Source organism: Anguilla anguilla, chromosome 7 (genome assembly GCF_013347855.1).
Source record: "Anguilla anguilla isolate fAngAng1 chromosome 7, fAngAng1.pri, whole genome shotgun sequence".
Classification (NCBI taxonomy): Eukaryota; Metazoa; Chordata; class Actinopteri; order Anguilliformes; family Anguillidae; genus Anguilla; species Anguilla anguilla.
Genome location: NC_049207.1, coordinates 1777282 through 1802469, shown reverse-complemented (window position 1 = coordinate 1802469; position 25188 = coordinate 1777282). Strand labels below are relative to the sequence as shown.

The 25188-nt window shown below is 44.1% G+C and overlaps 1 protein-coding gene across 4 annotated transcripts; it reads right to left on the bottom strand.

The window, feature by feature from the left end:
• Positions 1 to 790: 790 nt before the first annotated feature.
• arntl2 (aryl hydrocarbon receptor nuclear translocator-like 2) lies at positions 791 to 21589 on the bottom strand. Of its 4 annotated transcripts, XM_035427539.1 has the most exons (18): positions 20397 to 21589; positions 10080 to 10209; positions 9730 to 9771; positions 9583 to 9624; positions 7667 to 7824; positions 7309 to 7388; positions 6809 to 6901; positions 6578 to 6695; positions 5326 to 5475; positions 4858 to 5137; positions 4655 to 4761; positions 3954 to 4104; positions 2909 to 2967; positions 2583 to 2697; positions 2166 to 2262; positions 1832 to 1931; positions 1555 to 1705; positions 791 to 1424 (listed from the first exon to the last, which is right to left on the bottom strand). In XM_035427539.1, the coding sequence occupies exons 1-18, from the start codon at positions 20452 to 20454 to the stop codon at positions 1385 to 1387; spliced, it is 1971 nt and encodes a 656-aa protein (XP_035283430.1). In that variant the 5' UTR covers positions 20455 to 21589; the 3' UTR covers positions 791 to 1384. The 4 variants fall into 4 exon arrangements, with proteins under 4 accessions (XP_035283430.1, XP_035283431.1, XP_035283433.1 ...); XM_035427540.1 differs by lacking the exons at positions 9583 to 9624; positions 9730 to 9771 and having other exon boundaries at positions 20397 to 21587; XM_035427542.1 differs by lacking the exons at positions 9730 to 9771; positions 10080 to 10209; positions 20397 to 21589 and adding an exon at positions 9323 to 9416 and having other exon boundaries at positions 9583 to 9606.
• Between the last annotated feature and the right edge of the window lie 3599 nt (positions 21590 to 25188).

Genomic DNA, 25188 nt, shown 5'->3' with positions numbered 1-25188 from the left:
ATGTCAAGGGGTTGTAGACTTGATGCAGTTATTACACTTAAGGGCAATGCAAACAAACATTAGACTTTATTGCTGATTCGCTTGTAAATTCATCTTTTAAACTTCATTTTTCACAACTGAGGAGACTCAAAAACAGCATGTGTGTATATACCATGAAATAAAAGCTGATTGTCTGTGCTTTCATCTTATATTCATCTTATGATCTAAAATCCAAATGCCTAAATTATATAGCAAAAATGACACACACACACAGTGTCATTCATTGTCACTTTCTTTCATGTCATTCTACAAATGCACAGTATTCTACACCATATACATAAAATGACAAACAAAGATGTTGCAATAATTGATCAACATAAATATAGGCAAATTATTTTTCCCCCCCCAAATAGAGTAAAGGACTATGACTCCATAACATCTGGGTTCCGGGATTTTCCCCCAAACAGTTGACTTTTCCAGAAGGCCATAGCAAGAGGTGAGCGATGACTGAAACCAGCAATAAATAACAGCAGTGAGACATATGCTGTCTGTAGAAATGTTGTGCAGGACTGAATTTGGTGGATTTGCGGTTCCTTCTCCTCACTCACGCCTGGGTCATAAAGACAAATTCACTAAACTAATCAGTCCTATGGCTCTTGTTCTTAAATTCAGTGATTTTTTTTCTTTCTTTCTTTTCCTTCCATGAAAAGTGTTGAACCTGTGCGCTTCTGGCGGTAAGTTTTAAGAGTGCTTACCGAACTGGGTGAGCGGCGGGGTGGGGCGGGGGCTGGGTCTGGGGCGGGGCGGGGCGGGGGCTGGGTCTGGGGCGGGGCGAGGCCTCTGTGCCCAAGTCACTGCACGGCCCCTCCCAAACCGCCGCGCTTCCGCCAAACGTCCAGGGAGAAAAGCACCGCGGCTGACCGGCACTTCGATCGCCCGCGACGCCTCAGTGACAGACACCGAGCCCACGGGGTCATGTGACATCTCTCCCCCCAGCCTCAGGCTCAACACACGCGTGACCGACAGAACACGTATGTAAGCATCAGTGAGCACGCACGTCAGTCGCAGCCGTCCTCAGTTCAAGTGTAGATCCATCAAGGCGAAAAAACAAAAAAAAAAACAAAAAGGCCCTCCTGAGCCAGCAGAGACTCAGTCAGTTGGTGGGCACTGCATTTAGAAGGAAGTGACCTCACTCGGCTCAGAGAAAGAGGGGGAACTCAGTCTGTAAAATCCCACCCAGTTCCACCTCAGAAGGGTTTTTACCAGCGAGGCGCAGCCTGTTTCTGAGAGCGGGGAGAGGGGAGGAGAGGTGCAGCGGTCTGAACCGTACAGAGTCTCTTCACTGGTTTCTCTTCTTTCCTCCGGCGCTGCGGGCGAGTCTCCAGTCCTCAGGCTGGCCTTCTCGCTAACCTCGCGCAAGCGGCCCTGAAACGGCGCTCCGGCCCCTAGAAAAGGGCGCAGAAACGCAGTCGCTCTTCAGCGAGCCAACGGAGACAGCTTCAAAAAAAAGAAAAGAGTGAAGAAAGAGCAGTATAAAAAACAGAGGAGAAAGCATTGTGTTGTTTCTACAGGGACCAGTGCATCTCGTCGAAGTCCACCGCCTCGCCCAGGTTGGTGTCGGTCTCCAGCAGGCTCATGATCACCGCCATGGCCGCCTCGTCGTTGCTAAGGCTACCGAGGCCCGGCCCGACCACCGTGTCCAGGTCCAGGTGGGCGCTCGCACCTGCTGGAGAGGCCCACAGAAGGCGAGTCAGGGTGCGAGCCCTGCTGCGTTACGCTGTATGCTACGTTATGCTACGTTACAATGCTAAGCTAACAGGGTGTGAAAATATCTTGAAATGAGCACGGGTACCCATCATCACGTCGCTGCTGGAACACGAGGCTAAAGGACCTTCTCCTTCCGATCCCGACTTCCCAGCATGCTCGGGGTCCGTCACGTCTCCGTTTAGCACCTGGAAGCAAAACAGAGTCAACCGGAGAAGCGCACCGGGCTGATAAACAGCCAGGCCACGAACCCGTCTGAACACGACCCATAAGACCAGGGGTTCAGAACCCCTCTGTTCTGGTGTGGAGAGGGGCTTTGTTATTAAAATACAAGACATCATGTCATGTCATAAAAAGGGACAGGAGACGGGGCGGCCGTGGGACGGGGGGGGTGGGACAGGAGACAGGGCGGGGGTGCGCACATTGGCGGTGTTACTGGTCAGAGCGAGCGTGAGCGGGGACTTGTCCTGGGCCAGACTGAAGGGGCTGACCGTGCCACTCGACGGAGAGGAGTTCAGCCTGCAGATCAGAAACACACACAGTGAGCTGAACAGCTCAGAACACACACACACACACACACACACACAGTGAGCCGTACAGCTCAGAACACACACACACGCGCGCACACACACACACAGCTCCTTGAATGAGGAGGCATTCTGGAAACCAGCTAATAAGGCTCTTCTGAAGTCCAGACCAACAGACACAGGCAGACAGACAGACAGACAGAGTCTCTGACGCAGACTTGCCTGTTGAAGTCCAGACAGACAGGCAGACAGACACAGATAGATAGACAGACAGACAGACAGACAGACAGACAGTCTCTGACGCAGACTTGCCTGTTGAAGTCCAGCATCTCATTAGCAATTTGGGTGCCGATGCTCCCTGCGTAAATCATGGTGCCACAGCTGCTGGGGATTCCCGGAATGATAGAAAAGGCCTTCTTAGCGTCTTCTACAAACAAACATAACATGGAGATGGATTTACCCCGAAGAACAGCAGCGTAACTACACACTCACTCCTGGTGTCTGAAGCAGACCGTCTACATTCTGCTCTTCGGAGTGTGTGCGACCGTGCCTGTGTGCGTGTGTGTGTGTGCGCGTGTGCCTTCATGTGTGTGTGTGTGCGCTTGTGTGTGTGTGGGGGGGGGTCCCCTTCATCTCACCCTCTGAAGCCTTGGCCTCGCCCGGCTGCTCCAGCTTGTCTCCTGATGCCGCTGTGCGGCTGGGGAGGGGAACACAGAGCACACGGGCACATTTCACCTCAGGCCACCAGGGGGCGACTCACACCAGCACTGGGACTCATACGCTAGGAAGGTGCACCATCAACGTAGCAACAAACATAGGACCAATCAGTTGGAAACACACACATAGTCCGAACAGTTCCTCCTGCTAGCTCACATGACATCGCATTCATTCAAGTTCTTTTCCACATAACTTCCCATTTCTCCCCCTACAGACTCATTACATTAGCTGAGCAAGTATGGCGACGGTACTTGGCGGTAACTGGGAAAATTACCGTGCTAATGCATGCATATGAGCTAGCTAGCTATGACTAAGTGAGTACACGGTGTGGGGTAAAACGCGGACGTCTTTGAATGTTGCAGTACGTGTCTCTCCAAGGTACATGTGCTGCCAATAGAGAAACAAGCACTTTCATAGCATATTAAAATAGGAATAAAACAAACTGCGACATCATAAATTCAGTTTTCAGTTTGTAATCACGGGGCCTCGTACACAAATGCACGTACGATGGGATTTACTCATTAACTGTGCTTACGAACGTTTCCACGAACATTTCACAATTTGTCATTTTATTTATCTGAATTTGTTCTTTGGTGCATCAGAACCTGTGCATGTTTTGAAACACTCGTTTTATACACAGATGATGTTTTATTATTTATGAAAAGTCATGTTAAGCAGTTGCAGACCTCATTTTGACAACAGAATGTTTATCTGTACAAATACTATATTAATATTAAAACATATGAGCATTAAATCGGTTATTTATTTGAACTAAATTAACCAACCAGTCTAAATAGACTTCAATTTTCGCTAGTTTTTATTTTTGTTTAGTTTTTCGATTTCGATTTCAATCTCAGTTTAATTTTGGTTAGATTAAAGAATGTGTTTGCCAGCTTCAGCTTAGCTTTTTGTTTAACTACATTGAGTCTGTTCCTCAGTAATAAGGACAGTGACGCACATACTTACGATATGACCGTGTTGGTTGATACTATATATTCTACTTCTTTGGTCCATGGATTTATAAAACTAAACCACTGGCTCTGCAGAGTGACAAAAGAGCCGTATTTTGTTTTGAACTTGTAGTGGTTCGTTTCAATCTTCTCTTTGCTTCGTAGAACTGCACAGAAAAAAGCAAAAATTATTTTGTAGTAGCAGGGAAACAAGAAAGTCTTAAGTTTCAGAATAACCGTTCAACAAACAATTAATATCCAGGAAAAAAAACCCAGATGAAGCAGATCCCTGTCCTAATTGTTACATTAATCTTTCACAAGTTAAACAAGTTATGAAACACCTCATCAGTATACATCCCGCCCTCTGGGTGAAGCACGCACACCAGTCTGTTGTGCGTCTTTTTCCCCTCAACCAAAATTTAATCTTTTTTCCTTAATCAAAATGTGAGTCACATGATTAATAATTGAAATTTGATTGGTGGCCCTCCAATGTGAACTTCACCGGATATACGAACGACGAGTAGGTCATTTGTTTTATGAGTGTACGACCATCCTGTCCTTTACTGGTAGAATCGATGTATGATTGGAGACAAAAATGTAGGCTTGTTCAAATTAAACATAAGGGACGAGAATACCCTCACACCGCGGGATTCACGGGCATGTTAGACATGGTAATGGCCACAGGCTGGTCTCTGGGGAGCCCTGAGCAGAAGGTACCTTTTCTGTGTCGCTCAGCCAGGTGCGGGAGGTCGTCCTGGTGGAAGTACTCGTAGCAGGACGTTCCCAGGAGCTCCTGAGGCAAGAACCCCAGAACGGTGGTGGCTCTGTTCAGGAGACAAGGAAGCAGGCTCAGCTCTGGACTACGTTCCACGTAGAAGGCTAACTTTTACAGGATCATCTCGTTATCAAGCGAGCCTCACCTCTGATCCACGAAGGTGAACTTCCCATCCATGGCGTACCGTGTGACGAACTCGGTGGGCTTGACCTGCACCTCCCCGTTGGGCTGGGGCGTGGTCAGGGGGGGCGCGGTCAGGGGAGGCGCGGTCAGGGGGTGAACCCGCCCGATGGCCACCAGGCAGCTGAAGTGGAAGCCCTCCTTCTCAGGCTCGGCGTCGCCCTCGCCCTCTTCCGCCCCCTGCTGGCTGGCGGGCCAACTGCGCAGGTAGCCCGTGCAGTGGACCGCGCAGTACCTCTGCAACTCTGCAGATGGGTTGAAGGGCGTGGTTAAGCACAAAACGCACTCATAAGCACCGATAAACGCACTAATAAACACCACGTCCTCTTCCCTGAAGTTCAACACCACAGCACCCAGACGGACGGTTCAGCCTTCCCAACGCGCAGGACCAAGGGGACGATTTCAGCCAATCGGACGCAGCCGGCCGCCTCACCTTTCCTCTTGGAGGTGCTGGGCTGCGGCTCCTTGTCCTCCAGCTTCACCACCACCCGGTTGTACTTCATGCGGCAGAAGAAGGACCTGCGGGCCCCGGAGCACAGGCGAGCGGACCCCACAGGGAGCTCAGCCTGGACCTGCAGGCCAGCTGCGGACGGGACAGGCACAGTGAGTCACCCCTCAATACACTCACACCTGTACCTGCAGCCTGAACGGGACACGCACAGTGAGTCATCCCTCAATACACTCACACCTGTACCTGCAGCCTGAACGGGACAGGCACAGTGAGTCACCCCTCAATACACTCACACCTGTACCTGCAGCCTGAACGGGACAGGCACAGTGAGTCACCCCTCAATACACTCACACCTGTACCTGCAGCCTGAACGGGACACGCACAGTGAGTCACCCCTCAATATACTCACACCTGTACCTGCAGCCTGAACGGGACAGGCACAGTGAGTCACCCCTCAATACACTCACACCTGTACCTGCAGCCTGAACAGGACACGCACAGTGAGTCACCCCTCAATATACTCACACCTGTACCTGCAGCCTGAACGGGACAGGCACAGAGGACGCTGAGTCACCCCTCAATATACTAACACCTGTACCTGCAGCCTGAACGGGACAGGCACAGTGAGTCACCCCTCAATATACTCAAACCTATACCTGCAGCCTGAACGGGACAGGCACAGTGAGTCACCCCTCAATATACTCACACCTGTACCTGCAGCCTGAACGGGACAGGCACAGAGGACGCTGAGTCACCCCTCAATATACTCACACCTGTACCTGTAGCTGTGAATGGGACAGGCCCAGAGAACACTGACCAACTGAGGGGAGTCCAGTCTTAGCTGAAAAAGGTGCAGGTTTCTGTTTTAGCCCAGCACCGACACACCTGATTCTACGGATTGACCAATCACCAATCACGATTTGTAGAATCAGGTGTCTTAGTGCTGGGCTAAAAGAAAAACCTGCACTCACACCGGCTCATTTCAGACAAGATCGGGAACTCCTGTACGCACTCATCAAGATGAGCTGCTGAACACTCATCTGAAAATCAAAAAAGGAACGGGTACACTCATCCAGGAGGCAAAACGACCTTCCTCCTCGTCCGCTGTGACATGCTATGGTTTTGTCATCGTGAACAAACAGAGAGACACGGCACCAGGCAAGCAGGAAGGCCGTGTGAGGCCAAGGGAAAGCACGCTCGGGGGCGTGTCAGGACCAGTGATCACGTGACTCACTTTTGGCATCTATGAGGCGTTCGCGTGGATAGAGCTCAGAGGAAGACAGCTGCTCTTTCACCTTGCCGATGTCCTTCGGGTGGACGTAGTCAAACAAACTCTGTCCGATCAGGTCCGTCTGCAGGTAAACATTTGACAACAGTCAATGACCCGATGTAGTGGAGTATCTTGGATACTGATAAGCACTCACCCGATTGTAGTTCAGTACCTTGGATACTGATAATCACTCACCCGATTGTAGTTGAGTATCTTGGATACTGATTCGGACACAAAGAGGATTTTCCCACGATCACAGCCCACAACAAACAGGAAGCCATCAGCGGCCTGGACAGGGGAAAGAAGAAAGAACAGTGATGCAACAGTGTAGAACGAGGATGCAAAAGTATAGAACTGTGATGCAACAGTATGGAACAATGATGCAACAGTATAGAACAGTGATGCAACAGTATGGAACACTGATGCAACAGTATGGAAGGATGGTGCAACAGTATGGATGCTTAGAAGCCAAGGTAAATGTGGCGCTTTTTACCAGCATCATGAGGTACACAATCTACAATCTAAACGTCGGCAGAGACACAGGTTGCGCAACAGGAGGCAAGTCAAATCACAAATAAAAGGACAGCAGAGTGTCTGTGTGATGAATCAGCAATGCAGCCGTAGCGAAGCAGAAAAGACACAGCCTTAGCCACAGCTCCAGCACAGTGGCACAGAGACGGGCTTCTGGCTCCTACCCTGAGGATGAGGTGTCTGAGCTCGTCGTCGGGCAGGAACGAAGGCTTGTAGTTGGCTTCAGAAAAAGAGCTGGAGGCCCCTGTAAAAGGCAGAGAACAGAGCTGAACTACATCACTTAAGCCCTGCGGCCACTTAACTGCTGCCAGTCTAAAGCAGTTATTACTAGTTAAGCATTTTCTGTGCATAAAAGCAAAAGGAAATTTCAAGTTTAATTTAGTAGAACGCACAGAACTCCTCAGCCTGGACCCCCCTGAGACAATGTGGCTTTTCTGTGTGCGAACATGGCTGTCCTCTTTACATAAGGACAGCTCTGTACAAACCCAAAGTCCCTCCCCTCCCCCCTGCGGACGGGTCTACCTCTGAGAGATTTGAGATGCTGCACAGCCATGCGGAGCACAGTCAGCTTGTCCAGCTTGCGGGACATCGAGTGGCAGGTGGGGATCATGGCCGACAGCTCATCGATCAGGTTATTCATCTTGTCCCGCCTGCGCTTCTCAATTTGGCTGTGGGGCTCTCTGTAGAGACAGTACATCACAAATCATGACTGCTGCTAACGTGACCACCTTTCCCTGTTAGCGCTGCTACTAATGCTAACAATGCATCACACATCATAGCTACTGCTAACAAGACCACCTTTCTCTGTTAGCTACTAACAATACATCACACATCATAGCTACTGCTAACATGACCACTTTTCCCTGTTAGCGCTGCTACTACCGCTAACAATACATCACACATCATAGCTACTGCTAACATGACCACCTTTCTCTGTTAGCGCTGCTACTAATGCTAACAATAATCACACATCATAGCTACTGCTAACATGACCACCTTTCTCTGTTAGCTACTAACAATACATCACACATCATAGCTACTGCTAACATGACCACCTTTCTCTGTTAGCTACTAACAATACATCACACATCATAGCTACTGCTAACATGACCACCTTTCCCTGTTAGTGCTGCTACTACCGTTAACAATATGGTAAATGGTAAATGGACTGCATTTATATAGCGCTTTTATCCAAAGCGCTTTACAATTGATGCCTCTCATTCGCCAGAGCAGTTAGGGGTTAGGGGTTAGGTGTCTTGCTCAAGGACACTTCGACATGCCCAGGGTGGGGTTTGAACCGGCAACCCTCCGACTGCCAGACAATCGGTCTTACCTCCTGAGCTATGTCGCCCCAATACATCACACATCATAGCTACTGCTAACATGACCACCTTTCCCTGTTAGTGCTGCTACTAATGCTAACAATAATCACACATCATAGCTACTGCTAACATGACTACCTTTCCCTGTTAGCGCTGCTACTAATGCTAACAATAATCACACATCATAGCTACTGCTAACATGACCACCTTTCCCTGTTAGTGCTGCTACTAATGCTAACAATACATCACACATCATAGCTACTGCTAACATGACCACGTTTCTCTGTTAGCACTGCTACTACTACTAACAATACATCACACATCATAGCTACTGCTAACGTGACCACCGTTCCCTGTTAGCAATGCTACTACCGCTAACAATACATCACACATCATAGCTACTGCTAACGTGACCACCTTTCCCTGTTAGCACTGTGGATGCTACTATTAACAGTTTTTAAAAAATTATTTAAAAAACTAGTAATATGATTTTGCCAAAAATCTAAAATATTTTTGTACTTTAAATCAGTCAGGTTTGTTTTATTTTTATTTATCTGAAAGCATTTATTAAGCAAATGTGTTCTTAGTGATAGTTCACTTCCTGCAGTTTTTTTACATCATTTCAAATTTAGTGTTTGCTTTGCACTGGGTGCAGTGACGGATATTACTGATACTTAAAGACGTCCCTGAGAACCTGCCAGCTTTACAATGGCTGGTATGGGGGCCATTGGAGGTTTGTATTTTAATGCAAAAAATAAAAAATACACTTAATGTTACTCAAGTAAGAAACACATGTACTGTAACAAATCTGCTTGTACAGCGATTTTATGCCTCCAGAGTATTTTATTTGTCTTACCCGCTTTCTTCTTTTTTAAGTTTCATCTTATTTTCGGTTGCAACTACTACCTACGGCACTCGCATCTTGAGACCACTGCACAAGGGAAGAAGTACTGGCACAATTTTAAAAAACAGTTATTCATGTTTATAGTACACTAACTGAAATAATATCCAAAGAATCAGAAAGTGAACTATCCCTTGAAATTACCGTAAGCACAACAGTAGTCATTATCGATGTATTATATGAAAAGTCACTCCTTGATGGAGGACAAGTATTACCTGAAACATTTCATTTTAGCTAGCTGTTCATCTCCATCAGATCTGAAAAAGGAAACGAGTGGCTAGTGCTTAAAATGCAGTTGCATATCCTGTATGGGACTGAACGCCAGTCAATGAGACTCGTGGCTGAAGTTTTAAGTAAGCTACCTGTCCTGCTCATCATCCATGTTTACATCATCCACAGCTTCCCTGGAAGAAAAGAAGAGGCTCATTCTCCTACCGCTCAGAGCGTATGGGCCTGATCTGGGGTTTCCAACAGCGCTGAGATCTCTCCTTTTTCTGCCTCTCACGCATGCACACAAACACACACACACACGCGTGCACTCCGACAAGTGGACAGACAGACAGACAGACACTCACTCACTCTCTCACACACTCACACAGACACACAGACACACAGACACACAGACACACAGACACACAGACACACAGACACACAGACACACACACACACACACTCAGTCACTCACTCACTCACTCACACACGGTGCACTCACTGGTTGTCCGTGCTGCCCTTGCGCTTCCTGTGCTGCTCATTGGCGGGCGCGGGGGGGCCTCTGGGGGAGGGGCTCATCAGGCCAGAGAGAGAGACAGAGAGGCTGGAGCTGTCTTCACCCAGCACCTCCCCTGAAACACACACACACACAGCTGAGTGTCCCCTTAAACACACACACACACACACACACAGCTGAGTGTCCCCTTAAACACACACACACAGCTGAGTGTCCCCTGAAACACACACACACAGCTGAGTGTCCCCTGAAACACACACACAGAGCTGAGTGTACCCTTAAACACACACACAGAGCTGAGTGTCCCCTTAAACACACACACAGAGCGGAGTGTCCCCTTAAAACCAACTAGACAAAATATTTAAATGTGAGACTCAAACACTGTCAAACTCTAAACAGATCTGCCCATTTTCCATCTCAAACAGCAAATAAAAAGTCTTTAAAATGCGAAAACATGCAGTGGCCGGCGTCGCAGCACAGCGAAGTCAGCCGAACCGGACGGGGATGGGGACGGGGATGGGACGGGGACGGGGATGGGGATTCGGACGGGGACGGGGACGGGGACGGGGACGGGGACGGGGATGGGGACGGGGACGGGGATGGGGATGGGGATGGGGACGGGGACGGGGATGGGGATTCGGACGGGGACGGGGATGGGGACGGGGACGGGGACGGGGACGTGGATGTGGATGCGGATGGGGATGGGGATGCGGATGGGATGTCTGGTAACGCGCTCTATGACCTGATGGCCGGTGCGTAGTGATCCCAGCGCAGAAACCTAGTTGTGTGAATGCCGCTGTGCGATTCTGTGCCCATTGTTTGTTTAAGGGCCAGCGCAGTGAAAGGGACCCCAGCTGCAGGTCTATTATACACCTGTGTGGCCTCGCAGCGCCCGTTCAGGAGGGGGACGGGGGGGGCTTAATTATGCTTTCAGGGCAACAACAGGTCGCCCACTGCAGGTAATTTCTTCACGTGCTCCAGATTCGCAGGCAGAACTAGGCCTCGGTGCACGTGGACGCTCTACTTCTGCAGCATCACAGGGTTATATAAGGCCCGCGGCGATGGACCGGCCTGCGCCCTCTTTCGGGCAGGGGGGGGGGGGGGGGAGGGGGAGGAGAGGGAGAGAGAAAAGGATGTGCATGTCAGTGTGCGTGCGCGCTTGCTTGTGTGTGAGTGTGCATGTGTGCATGTACATGTGCATGACTGTGCATTTGTGTGCACCTGTGCAATGCGACTGGGCTGCTGTGTGTGTGCAAGTGTGTGTACATGGCCAGCTTACTGCTGCCAGAGAATATTTAAACCGCTGATTAATTAAACAAATGACTGTAAGCAACCTTCCAGCGGTGAATTGTGTTTCTGGCCTGCTGCCCTTTCTAGCAACCAGTTAAAAATGATTATTAATAATTTATGGAATCTCACATCTCAAATAGGATCCAGAGACATTGATTCCTCATATTTTTAGTAACCTAAAATTAAAAATCTGGTTGGGATCAAACAACAGGTAGGGCTCCCCAGCGTTAAGGCAGGAAATTTTGATGTTTTACTTCCATTCCTTCAGAGAAATTGTTCCCAGGTTTGGCCACAAGAGGGCGCCAAAAAGCATGTTTTAAATAGAGCAGCACGTGCACTATCACCGATCACCTTACCTACTTATATAATGCAGTTACACTGACCTACATAGTACAGATTGTTCCTTTTTCACTTATAGCTGTTATCTTTTATGAAAACAGATGATCGAGGCGAAGTGCAATTCAGCGAACGGGCAAAAGTTATGGCTTTCAATCCATGGTGAGTCAAGATTTTTTTGTGCCTCAGTTTCTCATTGGACTTGCAGAGTGGTTATTTGCGATACGTTTAATTATAAAAACACACAACACAAATCAAACGGACCGACGGACCAATGTCAGCTCAAGCCCTCAAATATCCGTGCCACAGGGCCCATTGGTCTGTGCCGATATCACTGTTTAAACCAAAAAAAGAGCCCACATTACCCCCATCCTATGAGTCTTGCACTGGTTGCCAGTTAGTTTTAGAACTGATTTTAAGATCCTTTTACTGGTTTACAGCACAGCATGGTCTGGCACCCACATCCATCAGTGACACATCGATAAGATACCAGCCGGGGCTAAAGTTTAGATCTTCTGATAACAAACTTGCTCTGAGTTCCAAAAGTGAATCTAGTGAGGAATGGGGGAGTAGACCTTTCTTTCCATGTTCCCAAACTCTGGAACACTTTTCTCTCTCAAATAAAAACGCACCCTCAATTAGCACCTTTAAGAGAACGCTGAAAACAAATTGCCTCTGTACGAGTACCTTTTTCTTTTAAAGTTTAGTTGGTTATTATTTTTGTACTTTTATGTCTGATTTTCAAATCCTTGTCTTTTGTCATTACAATTGTATGTTGTCATTACTTTCCTCTTGTATTTAGATTTTTTTTATACTGAATTTAAAATATATATGTTTCTGTTATGTCCATTTCCAATTTGCCATGCATCTCTTTTATATGTGTGTATGCTTTTTTCTATGTAAAGCACTTTGGGTTACAATCCTTGAAGCCTATGGAAATGTGATATACAAATACAGTTATTATTATTATGTACGATGTCCAAGTGAAATTATACAGACACATTAGAAACAATTAGCCAACCCCTTTAACTAGGCAACACACTTTGCCCGAAAGATGTTAACTTTGAACCTCAAATGGGGATTGATCCAACGAAATCCCGTTCTATAAAACGGTCATTTTCAGGCAAGGCAATCACCGATAACGCCCCGTTGATAATCACGTGTTTCAACGGTACCTGAGCGAAAAAGTTACGCCCGAATCGCAAAACAAATTACCTCGCAGCGCGGGGGCTGTTTATATATTTCTACTGCGGCACTGTCCGTTAGAAAGCAAAACTGCCGCATATTAATTTTAAACCAGCGCTCTCGGGAAGAACTACAGACTTGATCCGCGAATGAAAACTGAGAACCGGTTACCATGGTGAAGGTGTCAGGTCCTGAAGGCGTCAAAACTTCAAACAGCAGGAAAGGTTACTTTGGCACTCAAATGCACTACATTGAGTGCCAAGTGATTCCGTGGAATTTTTTAGGTCACCGGTGACGCAGATGCGATGTATAAGGCCAAGCCTTAGTGTCTTCGGGTTTTATAATTATTTTAAAGTTTGGCAATGACGTCTTACCCAGTAAGCAACGCTGGCAAATATTATTTCCACGGTGTAGTACCGACACAAAAACCCTAGGGTAGATGATCCAGGTAAATCTGAATAAAAAAACGAACGGTTTTCCAAAGTTAATTTGGTTATTGCAAACACAAAAACTGACACGCTAATTGTGAACTCCCCTTGTAGAGGCCAGAAACGCACTAATGAATGGCACTGCATTTAGTAACATCTCGCTACAATTTTCCACAAGTATGAGAGATTAATCAATTTTGGATTTTTAAATAATTAATCTATTTTAACATGTGATACTTAGTGTCTGTGGCATTACCATCGCTTCTGACCCAACATCAAGAGTGCTCTTTATTCTGGTGTACTGTAACACTTAAAAATGCTATATTACGAATAAAGATTGTCATCTAACAATATGTCCAAAACTGTACCTATACTAATAATTAGTAGTAACACCACAGACCACAAATATCATTAAGGTATGTTTACTCTCATATAAATGTGAAAAATCAGATATAATTTTTTTTTTTTAATTGCATTCATAATTTAACAAGTGAGAGTGATTAGTTATATTGTGATTCTGAAATACTCTACTGAAACATTATTTAGTAGTTTTTTTCATATTGTCTAATCTTAAAATAGGAAATTAAACACAAATGCACAATTCGCCAGACAATAACTAAACTGTAAAAAGTTTTATGCTGTAAGTGCACAGCTTGCAACACTCACAATCACCAATCTATTACAAATAAATTATATAAATCGTATGTATAAGCATACAAAGTTAAATACATCATGTGTTCTGCAAAATGTTTTATTATAGTCTATTCAGGAGGCTGCAGCAATTATTTCCTCTTCCATTAACATAATTGCAAATTAACATTAAATAATTCCGAAATTCATGCATTAGCCTACATTGCTGATGTGTAAATGCCGACAGTAAACGCATATTGCATACGCATAAATGTTGACGTATATTTTTTATACGTCAACGTTTATTTTGAATAATTTCTAGAGAATTACATTTTTGTAAGCAGCCTATAAGGCATGCATTTTCATAAAGAGAATGCCAATTAAGATTAGCCAACGATGTTTTACTATAAGCGCCAACAGTAGCCTATAGACACACATTGAACCATCATTCATTATAGGCTACACAGGGAGGGCACTGAACAGTAGTGTTCTGAACTTTCTCCTGAAAGGGGAAGTGCCTCAGTCTCCCACCATCGTTGCCTGACGATGAGAAGAGCGAGCGAACGAACGACCATCACCCACACTAAAAATAGAGCCAACGCAGGACCCGGCGAAACACCCTCATTCAGCCGACCTACTTTTATTAAAATTAATCATATCACTCTGCGCTTTCGCGAGTTATTCACATTTTAAAGGGCAGCTCTTCCTCTCATTGAAGTCACGTAACGATTCCCTCGAGTCACGCCGAGATAGCCTACTTAGCAGTTTGTGAAGAGGCGTGGAAATCGACCCAACGGCTCCCGCAGATTCAAACACGCAGTCTCCACTATCAAACAGCCGAAACGTAATCCCCGGTTGATGACGCTTTAGGAGAAAGACCACGAGCGCTCAGTAGTAGTCAGTACGTTCGGAGATGTTAAAGAGCAGCGCGGGAACGCGGCCGGTCGCGAGATTCCAATGTAACAATTCTTTGAAAACCACCTAGCTGCATGTCACCTTAAATATAATTTATTGTGGCATCATGCTTAAAACATTCCAATTTAAAAACTTTTAATGCTGACTCTTCACAACTGCACGGGCATAACAATTTTGATTCATAACTCCGGCAGCACATCAGAAAGCAGAACACTGGTAAACAGTTTTAATCAATGCAAGATAGGCTACATACAGCCAGAAATCAAATATTACCAGTGAACTCGGTGATTGTATTAATATTATCAATACAATCGGGTAGGGCTGTATTCGAACCGTAATACCGTATTCGGAAACTGGGAAACACGTTTCAGTGCGACACATTTACAGACCGCCGTACATTTACTAAGTGCAATAAATTCATATATCCTGGTATAGTAAAAACTAAAAATGAATGTGATAAAAAATCTCACGAGGTGAAAAAGATACCAGGCAAAAGCAGCGATGTGGGACACACCACTGACTACAAGTGAGCATGATAAAAACATTTTTTAATCACCAGTTAGTGTGGAAGATATGCAAAATGAAATCAACAAAACACGATGATTTGCTGACTGGCTGTACGGTTCCAAACCATTTAAAATAAGTCTTTGTGTGCTTTAGATACCTAACCACGCTTTCTCCTGGATTTCATTTCTAGTACTAACTGAAATTTTACTGCAAACTTTTTAAAAACTCATAGTGATATGTATGAGCTGGAAAGAGTGAGTATTTGTCAACAGAGGAAGACGGTGACAGAAAGGGAGAGAGAAGCAGAGGGGAAAGGGGGTTAAAAAAAAAAGGATGAAAAATAGAAGTAAAACAGAAAAATGGAGAACATGTACAACTGATCAGCATGGTTCCTCATGGGAAGAAAATTAATTTCGTCTGTTTGTGACACCATTATCGTTCCAGTGTCACTGACACACCTTTCAGCCAATCAGGGGCTAAATGCACATCAGCTCATAATGTTTGGGACATAGATTTCTTTCCTTCATTGGGTTCCGTATACTCAAACAATTTACATGTGGTTAAAGTGCAGATTCTCAGCTTTCATTAAAGGGTATTTTTAATACATTTTGGTTTCACCAAAAGCTGAGAATATGCTCTTTAACCACATGTGAATTGTTTGACTACAAACATACAGCACTGAATCAAGAAAAAAAAAAAAACTGGTCTTCATGACAAACATTATGGAGCTCACTGCAATTTCCATGAAACAGATGGAATGGGAAAATCAGAGCAATTAAAATGCCAATTGCATACAATGACCTTTACATGGACAAAAGCAAATCAAGGCAATGTATATAACACAACAGAAGTAAAACTGTAATACTGGAGATTGATAAGGTGGACATTTTCTGGAAGAAAGTCTCACCCTTATCCATCACCCCTGCAAATTCATGGGGCAAAGGTGTAATCCCTTCCCCAAGAACACAACAACCGTTGGAAAACCTGAATGAGTTCCTGAATGAGTTCCACCAGCACACAAGAGGCCCTTCAGTCAGCGAGCGAGACCACGCCGCGTGCGTCATTTACTCCAAGCGCCCACACGCAGACAGGGATCACATGGTAAACGGCAAGCTCCTCCCATGAGCGTATGAGGCTCCGCCCACATAGCTGAGCGCTGGCCATCGCCGGATGCACCTGGATGAACAAGCACGTGCTCCGGGAAAATGGGTCACTTCAGCAACAAGTTTGGGGACAGTACGTTGGCGTAAGTGGTGGTAGGTATGAGTCACAGTGCTGACCCAATACCAGATTGTCGGGCCTGTGCACCCACAGGCAAAGTGCCTTAACAGGATCAGCCCCCCAGCAGCCCACAAGTGTTACACTGTCATTGGCTCTATTCTAACTGTTCATATTGAAATTGGGACTTCATTGGTCTATTTTTTCCTGATTTAATAGAAACATCGAGGGAAGTTAACAATGGTAATGTTTTACCTGTTTTTTGACAAGAAAGCTAGTGCAGGTTAAGTTTACCTATCCAAGAGATGCTGGGGACAAGTTAGGAAACAAAAAGAAAATGCTCTCAATTATAGGCAGTTCCATTTCATTTTTATCAAATCTGACATATGAATACTTTTATAATGATATTTAGCTCATGTTAAAGTGGTATTCATTTTTTTTCTCTTTAAAACGTGTAATTAAAATAACACTCTCAAAAACAGATTTTCACAAAAGCTCCCAGTGTTCGACAACCTAACGATACGTGAAATGCTATTATACCTGACAAACAAAGTCTAAATTCTCAAATAATTCACCACTGGCTCTATTTGCATCTGAAGATTTTCAGGCCAAACTACAAGACAGCGATGTCATGACTGAACTACTGAAAACCTGCTGAGCCTGTGAACTATCGCGAGACTCGTTTCCTGCTAATTTTTTGCTCGTCACCGTTTGAGGGATCTCTCCCCGATGGGAGTTTTAATATTTCATGCGCTAGTTGCAGTTTTTTCTGCTACCCCTGTAAAGCATCTTTGTGACAGTTTTCTGTAAAAAAAAATAATAAAAATAGTGCCATTCCTAATAAAATTGATCTTATTTGGTTTTACATCCCCAGAAGCAGGGTGGACCTACCGCATATCAGAGCATCAGACTGGTCAGATTCATACACCTGATCGTGAGCCAGCGAGGGACACAAAACAGGCTACGGTTTACTCTTCTATCTGGCTTTATTTTACATGCTCATGACTATGACTGTGCTTTCTGTGTGCTTTAGTAAAGTGTAAAGCGCTTAATTCAATGGTTAACTGGCACACTTGAGTTATCATTACTGATCGTACCGGTGCACAGCAAAATCATGCTCGCATATTAAGCTTAATGGCCTCAAAGTAGCCATTTTAATGTAATTTTAATGTAGGCTAGCAGTGCCATGGGAATGATTACTGTGTGCATTCTAGACATGTAATCTGCACAATTAATATTCACCACAGGAAGTACGATTGCTTACTTCTCCAACCAGACTGATCTTTCAGATCATCAATAATCTCTCTTATTGGGTTGCCATCGTTAGAGCGCATATTCTCTCACCATGATGCCAGGTATGGCATCCAGCAAATTTCACCCTGGCAGGCTTGCCCATATCTACACAGAGTTTACTACAATTTCCCCAAACTTTACGACAATGACATACTACAGGCTCTCGGACCTCATAAACCCTTTGACCTCAAACACAAAGAATTCAGATACAACTTTATTTTCCATTTCCTCCTTATATTGTTGATATTCTCAATTTTCCTGCCTCCTACCGCTGTTATTACTTCTCTCTGTTGGTCAATATCTGTTCTGACCACAGACTTCAACCAATCACAACATCTGTTCATTGTAGCCAACCGCAGGATGGACAGGTGAAATATTATTACACACACTCAAACACACATACACAAGGATGTCTACATATGAATCAATTTCAACACACATCAGAACATGTTCCAAAAATATAACTACATTACACCTCTCAATTCAGTTGTTAGCTATTGCTTACTAGCAACTAATAAAACCAAAAAGATTAAGATTAAGAGCATTTAAAATACAAACATGGACCCACACAGAAATATGAACACAGTTCATTCTGATGCTTCATGTTCTTTATTGTCTGATTGTGCATTTAAAAGTGCGCAAACATCAATGATTGCTGATAATTAACAATCACAAATGTTTCAGGTACATTCCAACCATGTTTGTCAAATGGTAACCAAAACATGTCTATTCTTGCAACTTCAAAAAAAACAACAAAAAAAAAACCTTGCAATTACCTCCCCCGTCACGCCTTGGTGGCTAAATTCCTGGTTAATAATGTTAAAAATACTGGGTCATTAACATGAATACATAATTAGGAAAGCATATTCAAAACTTCGGAAAACTGGCACTACAGACACAACAAGCGTGCGCCCAGTTTGACCTACATATTATATAACCGTCAAACTGTCGCTTTGAGGGTGCGCATTTCACCACACTAACCATCACACTTTTAAAGTGCCAAAATGTACGCACTCGTTTCACGAATGGGCGCCAGATAAAGCAGGTAGTCACATTTTTTATTACTTTAAATCAATGAGGCGCAGGCTTCCATAATTAGGCTACATCATTTGAAATGCCTTCACGGAAACCCCGGTTCCGTTAGTTCAGTAGGTGATAAACAGGCTAATGCTACATCGGGAAACAGCGAAGCCGTCTTGAACAGGGGGGCTGGAAACTCAAGGCGATATAGCCTATTCATCTCCGTTCATGTAAATCTGCGACGCAGTTTTACTGCTGGATCTTCAGAAGTGCTGACATATGACAAATGTAACTTTGCACTCCCATCCCTACCCCGAAAAAAGATTAAAGTAAAACTAGTGAACGCCACCAAGAAACAATTATTCCGGCATGCTGTTGGCTATAGCCTGCAAGAGAATCCTCACTTCGCCAATGTCATTGTCATAGTTCGTTCATACCATATAGCCACCCACAACCTTTCAGACAAGGTAGGCTACACAACAAAACACCCAGCATTAATAAAACACTTTTAGGCCTACTTATCAATCAGAGCCTCAACAGAAATTCAGGCATTGCATCGTCTACGCCCGTTTGCGGCGAATGAGAAGCTCAAGTAGCCTATGCTGGACAACTTATTAAAGCTGGAAAAAGTTAAGACGACCACGTACCGAAACTGCCCCGAGAATGCAGAGATTCAATTCAAACTATTTCATATTCAGAAAACAAAGGGATACCGTCCCAAGACTTTATTTATTTATTGTGGAACAATAAACATTTGCCTAATTATAGTAGCTATTTGGATAGCCTATTTGGCTACAGGCCGAGAAGCAATATTAATGAGTTCAAATCGTTGGCGATGTTGTCTTCTTGTGTGAAAGTTCTACATCGACGAAACTGTAATTCCCAAAGAATTCCACATAATTATCACTCGCCGAATGCATACGGATTCTAAGATGATACAATAGAATAACTCGCTTTATTAGGTAAAAACTCATAGCCAGTCATTAATTCGAATCAGATTTCATTTGACGAAAAAAACACAACATTTATAGTGTTTAGAAATCTAGCCTACTGACAATAAAGTTGAGTAGTCTTGGCTACCTGTGCAATTTGCAAATCGTTCCGGATCTGGGTATAAACAGGCCTAGCTAACACATCTATAAGACACATTATCAAATACTCAAACGCGAATCCAAATCAGTAACATACACAAGCATGTGATGTTTGTCGTTTAAAGGTTTACAGTTTCTTGAATTCCGCACAAATACGATCATTTCTGAGATTCGATCGGCACGCGTTCAGAGCCCACTAGAGAGTTTGCTCTACTGAACTACTGACCTAGTTTCTGGAAGAACAGTGAACCAGTAGTAGGAAGTACACCGACAGTTCCCCTCTCCTCCACCCGGCGCCGTGTAGGCTACTGACTTTTGAATTACCTTCAAAGAGCATTCGATATAGAGCACCGGGTGTAAATAGTCACCGCCGAAATCACGTACAGTACCTGTCCGATCTCCTTCCGCTCCGTCACCGCCGCCGGGCGCTGCATCCCCCGCCGACATGGCTGGAACCGGTTCGCCGGCGCCCGGGACCGCAATGCATGTGGAGGAGCTGATATAGGATGTTGTGGTCGGAGAAAGAGTGGGAGGCGGGGGATAGAGAGGGCTGTTGTATAATTGACTTTATTTTTTCGTTCTACCACGGGAGGGGGTGCACAGAAACGTGCGAAGAGAGCACACGGTGTAATCAGGACAGGGTCGGACTCCAGGAAAATGCGGAAGAAGAATTGTACGTCTCCTCCTTCTCCGCCATCATCACCGCCGCATTCATTCACCAAATCAGTCGCGTGTGAGAAGCACGGTGCTTCACGCGATATGTTGGGCTGCCAGTATAGGCCATAAAGATCATTGCCCACATGCGCCGCATACGGTCGTACACGAATCGGCAGGGTAATATACGGCCATAGGCTACATATAACGTCGGGGAGTACGGTGATCATATTTTCTGTGGGTAATAAACGATAAGGGTATGGCGATTAGAGTCCATAGGCGTAATGCTGCCGCATTACCCGGTGGGAAGTGGAAAAGTATAACCGCATTGTCCGGCGGTCCACGCAGAAGTGAAGCTTCTGAGACTGGGCTCAAGATCCAGATTCTACGAGCTAGTAAAAGTGGCATAAAGCCGACTAGGTCAAATTTCGAGTCTGCTTTTCCTTGTTTGAACTCAGAATAAATGGTTATCGCTCTGCCTCACTAACTAGCGTAGCCCCATACAGGCTTATGCGATGCATTCGTTGGATATACGGTTACTAAATTGAAACGTTCAGCCGGATTGGAGCACATTGTAAACTTTGGCAAGCTCTAAACTTTTTTCTAACCAGTTTACCTCTATGCATTATTAGCAACCTAAGTGTTGCGTCGCGTCCGTAAAAAGCTTAAATTGCACAGTTTATTTTCAAGTTCCAAAAACAAATTTGTTTAGGCTTTGCAAAGCAACTGTCAGTAGAACACACCTGCTCGCTGTGATTCACTTTTGTCTCCTGACGTCAGTGTTAATTTACGTTGAATCATTTACCTATAATTCATTCATTAACTACGAGACAGAATGAAGTTTGACGAATACACATTTCCTGACACCGGTGGACTCATTTTTTCTGTGAATGGACCCATCTGGCGTAATTTGACCTCCTAAAGAAAGACTTTTACGTAAGCTGAATGATGCACGTGCCATTGCAGAAACGTGCGCGAGTTTGACCTACATATTATATAACCGACAGCCGTCACGTGCAATCAGTCAGTTAACCTATTAAAGCGTCGCGGTGACGAAAATGATCACGGGCCAGTAGGAGGACACTCTGAAAAGGACGAGTGTAAAGTGAAGTATACCGTCGATATCTTTAAAACGTTGGATTTTATGCATTGAAATGTTCATATGCTATGTTATATGAATGATAGAATAACAGCCAGGTTATGAATTCACAGGCCCGGGACAAAAGATATTGGGAGGAGCCCCCCTTCCCCCCTATAATTTTGTAACTAATTAAAAATAGTTGCACTGGGACAAAGTTGCTCCCGCCCTATCTGCGGTCCTGGTGACAGTATTGGGCGTAGGTGATTAGCAGGGGGGAACTCAATAGGCCACTAGTTAGTTTTCTGCACGGTATAGGCTTAATATTCAATTCATTAAATCATAATGTCGTCATGGTGCTATACACTCCGGCACAGTAGGTGGCAGTGTGCACCTAATTACGGTGCAATACCATCCGCCATTTCATTGAAAGAAGAACACCATAGCGGTCAAGCAGTGTTGCTGCACAGAACCGCGTTGCTTTAAACGTACGTACTTTACATAGCGATGTGGGACGACCGACCAGGAGTATATGCACTCGTCTCTCCATTTGAGAACCACGATACCGTGGAATCGTGTATTCTCCGGGACACACGAAAATCGGGCCAGTTACCATTAATGGGCAACCTTATTGGTCTGCCATTTTTCTGTACAATAGGGCATACCATATCATTTAAACTGGCAAGCCAGTTGCACAAATTGAATCATTATGTCAGGAAAATGTGTGGATCTGCTACTGTTATTTACTGCAACGAATATGACATCATTATGGCATCAGTAAAGGCCATTTCAGTTACAGTTACTGCCTCCAACATGTCTAACTCAGTCATTAAAGCGACAGATGGTGACAAATTAAAGGAAAAACTGACACAAGTGTGTTAGTAAGGTGTTGCTAAAGATACAAACGTTTAATCAATCTTCTCGTACCAATAAGCTAAATATTCCTACAATCTATTTGATTAAGTTCTCTTTCCTGTTAAGTTCACACTGAATGGTTTAAATTGATGTTTGTGAGTTCCCTGTTACTGCTACTTTATTATAACTCACTGTAGAAATGACTGCACAATACAGATTTCAAGTATGAAATCATTTTTGGCTGGGCAGGGTCTCCGTGGGTGTTCTGTCGGTACAGATATAGACTTCAACACTCTCTTCTGTGCTTTGAAAACAGCCTAGGGGATTCCATGGCGAGATGTGTGAGATGTTTTGGCACAAAAAAAAAAAAAAAAAAGATATTCCTTCAATGAAACGCCTCACACCTAAGTTATGACTCCATGCTGCAGCTGCAAGTATGCCTTATCTGTTTACAAACAAAGATTATGTCACTGAGTGTCATTAATTAAAATAAAAAAGTACTCCCACCACAAACTGCAATTGCAAATACCTGTTCAAAGTTGTATTTTCAAAGAAAATAACATAGCTGCATCCAATAAATCCAGGTGATGTTACTTTGTGCAACTGTACAAGAGGATTTCTTTTTCTTTTTTATGTTCTCCCCCTCCCCCAGAAGTAGAGTACCATTGTAGCAAGGATAGTTTTCTGCAACAAATTGATTAAATCCTGGTTTAAAATGACAACATACAGTGCCTGGAGTTGCTCAAGTATCGTAAACCAGCAAAAGCATTTGGTTTGACAAGCATTTGCAAAATAGTCTACAGATTTTTGTTAAAAATTTTAAAAAAGATGGACATTAACATATAAGATTTTCAATCTTCAGTCATATGGGCATATAATCTGTTGGAATTGCTTTGTTATACAGTAACAGTGGTAAGTTATAGTCATGCCTAACAAGGAACAGTGAACATGGTCACACATAAGCTCTTTGACCTTGGAAGAGTGAAATATAGATTGGCAGTATCTAAATGTTTCAAAGTGGATGAGAGTGTGGTGCAGTGGTCAGGAAACTGTCCTAATAACCACACGGTTATGGGTTTGCACACGGGTAGGACAGTGCTCTTGAATCCTTTTGGTTTTCTGTTGTGGAACATCGTCATTTTTCAGTTACTCCCCAATATGTGTTAAGATGAACAGGAGAATAGTGGCTATGTATTTCTTCAGAAGGTGCCCATAGCTGTGCAGTTTCATACTGTAGCTTATATACCAAGTCTGCTGGATCATGCTTCGATAGTAAATTGTCATTACCCCCGGGATATGAAACTAACTTAGTGGCAAAACCCAGATGAACAAAAAAAAAATGATGCCAAAGTGCTTTAACAGATTTTATTTTTTGGGGGGGTTTTCACTTTTATTTCTATCAAATATCGGCAGATAGAAACATAATCCACCCGGCACATATATTACTTAAATTCCTCCTCATACAAACATCCTTTACCAACACCATAATTCTACAGAAATTTAAAAATAACTTCATATGCTACAGTTTCTTGGGGAGAGTTAATCCCTTAAACATTCTAGGATGGCAGGACATAGTTTACAGGCAGCTGACCTCAGGAGGGGCATGCAAACACAACAGTTAAAATCTTTAAACACGAGAGGTGTCTACAGTTAAACAATACTCCCAATGTACCCTGATGAACCAAATCTCCAAACCCTGCTTTTCAAAAACACGCTTACCTCTAGTCACTTTACAGAAGCCAGGAGGTGCTGGTACTTTTCAGCTACTACACGTCAAAGGGGAAGAAACTAATGGGACATTGTCACTGTAAAATGGTTTTATATACTTTACATATTCTATATTCTTATGATAATTTCCCCAAACAGGGAGCATTATATTGCATATAGAAGCTTTCTTCTCAGTATATTCAAGCACAGAGGATGTGCCAGTGTAAATCTAAATAAATCTTCTAGATAAATATTTACTTTAGTCCAATTCCCTTCATAATAGGGGCTTCACTGACACATTTTCTCCAATCCTTTTGATTATGATAGTGTTTGCCACCACATATAAATATAACAGATGAAAAGTCATAAATGTGTTATGCTGCAGCATCTGGTAGAGCCAGGCAGGCACTCGCATCTTTCGATGGTTAACGGGAAGAAACTTTAGCATTTTCTTTATGACGGAGAAAGTATAAACAATTCAATTACAGAACTACAAACAAACAACCAAGTTCTATCACTTAAGTTACAAAAAACAATATTGAGAATGTTACTTGCATATTTCTTGCATGATATTGTTTGGGTAAGGAGCCTGCTAGATTAGGTAATAGCTAACTGATTAATGTGAACCATCCCCAAAATTCTACATGCACACATACAAGTGAGATTATTTCTTGGGTTCAGTCTATCTGTACTTTTATACTGAAAAAATATGACAGGACCAGATATGGTCTAGCTGCTATGTATTTCTTTCTAAACTTGAAGCAACAAAATTAAGCAAGTCGTGCATTGCTTCATTTCGCACACTCGCACTGAGCAAACTGAAATGAGCCGACTGAAATGAACAATAAATACTGTGTTAGAAATGAAACGTGCGACCCTTGCTTAAA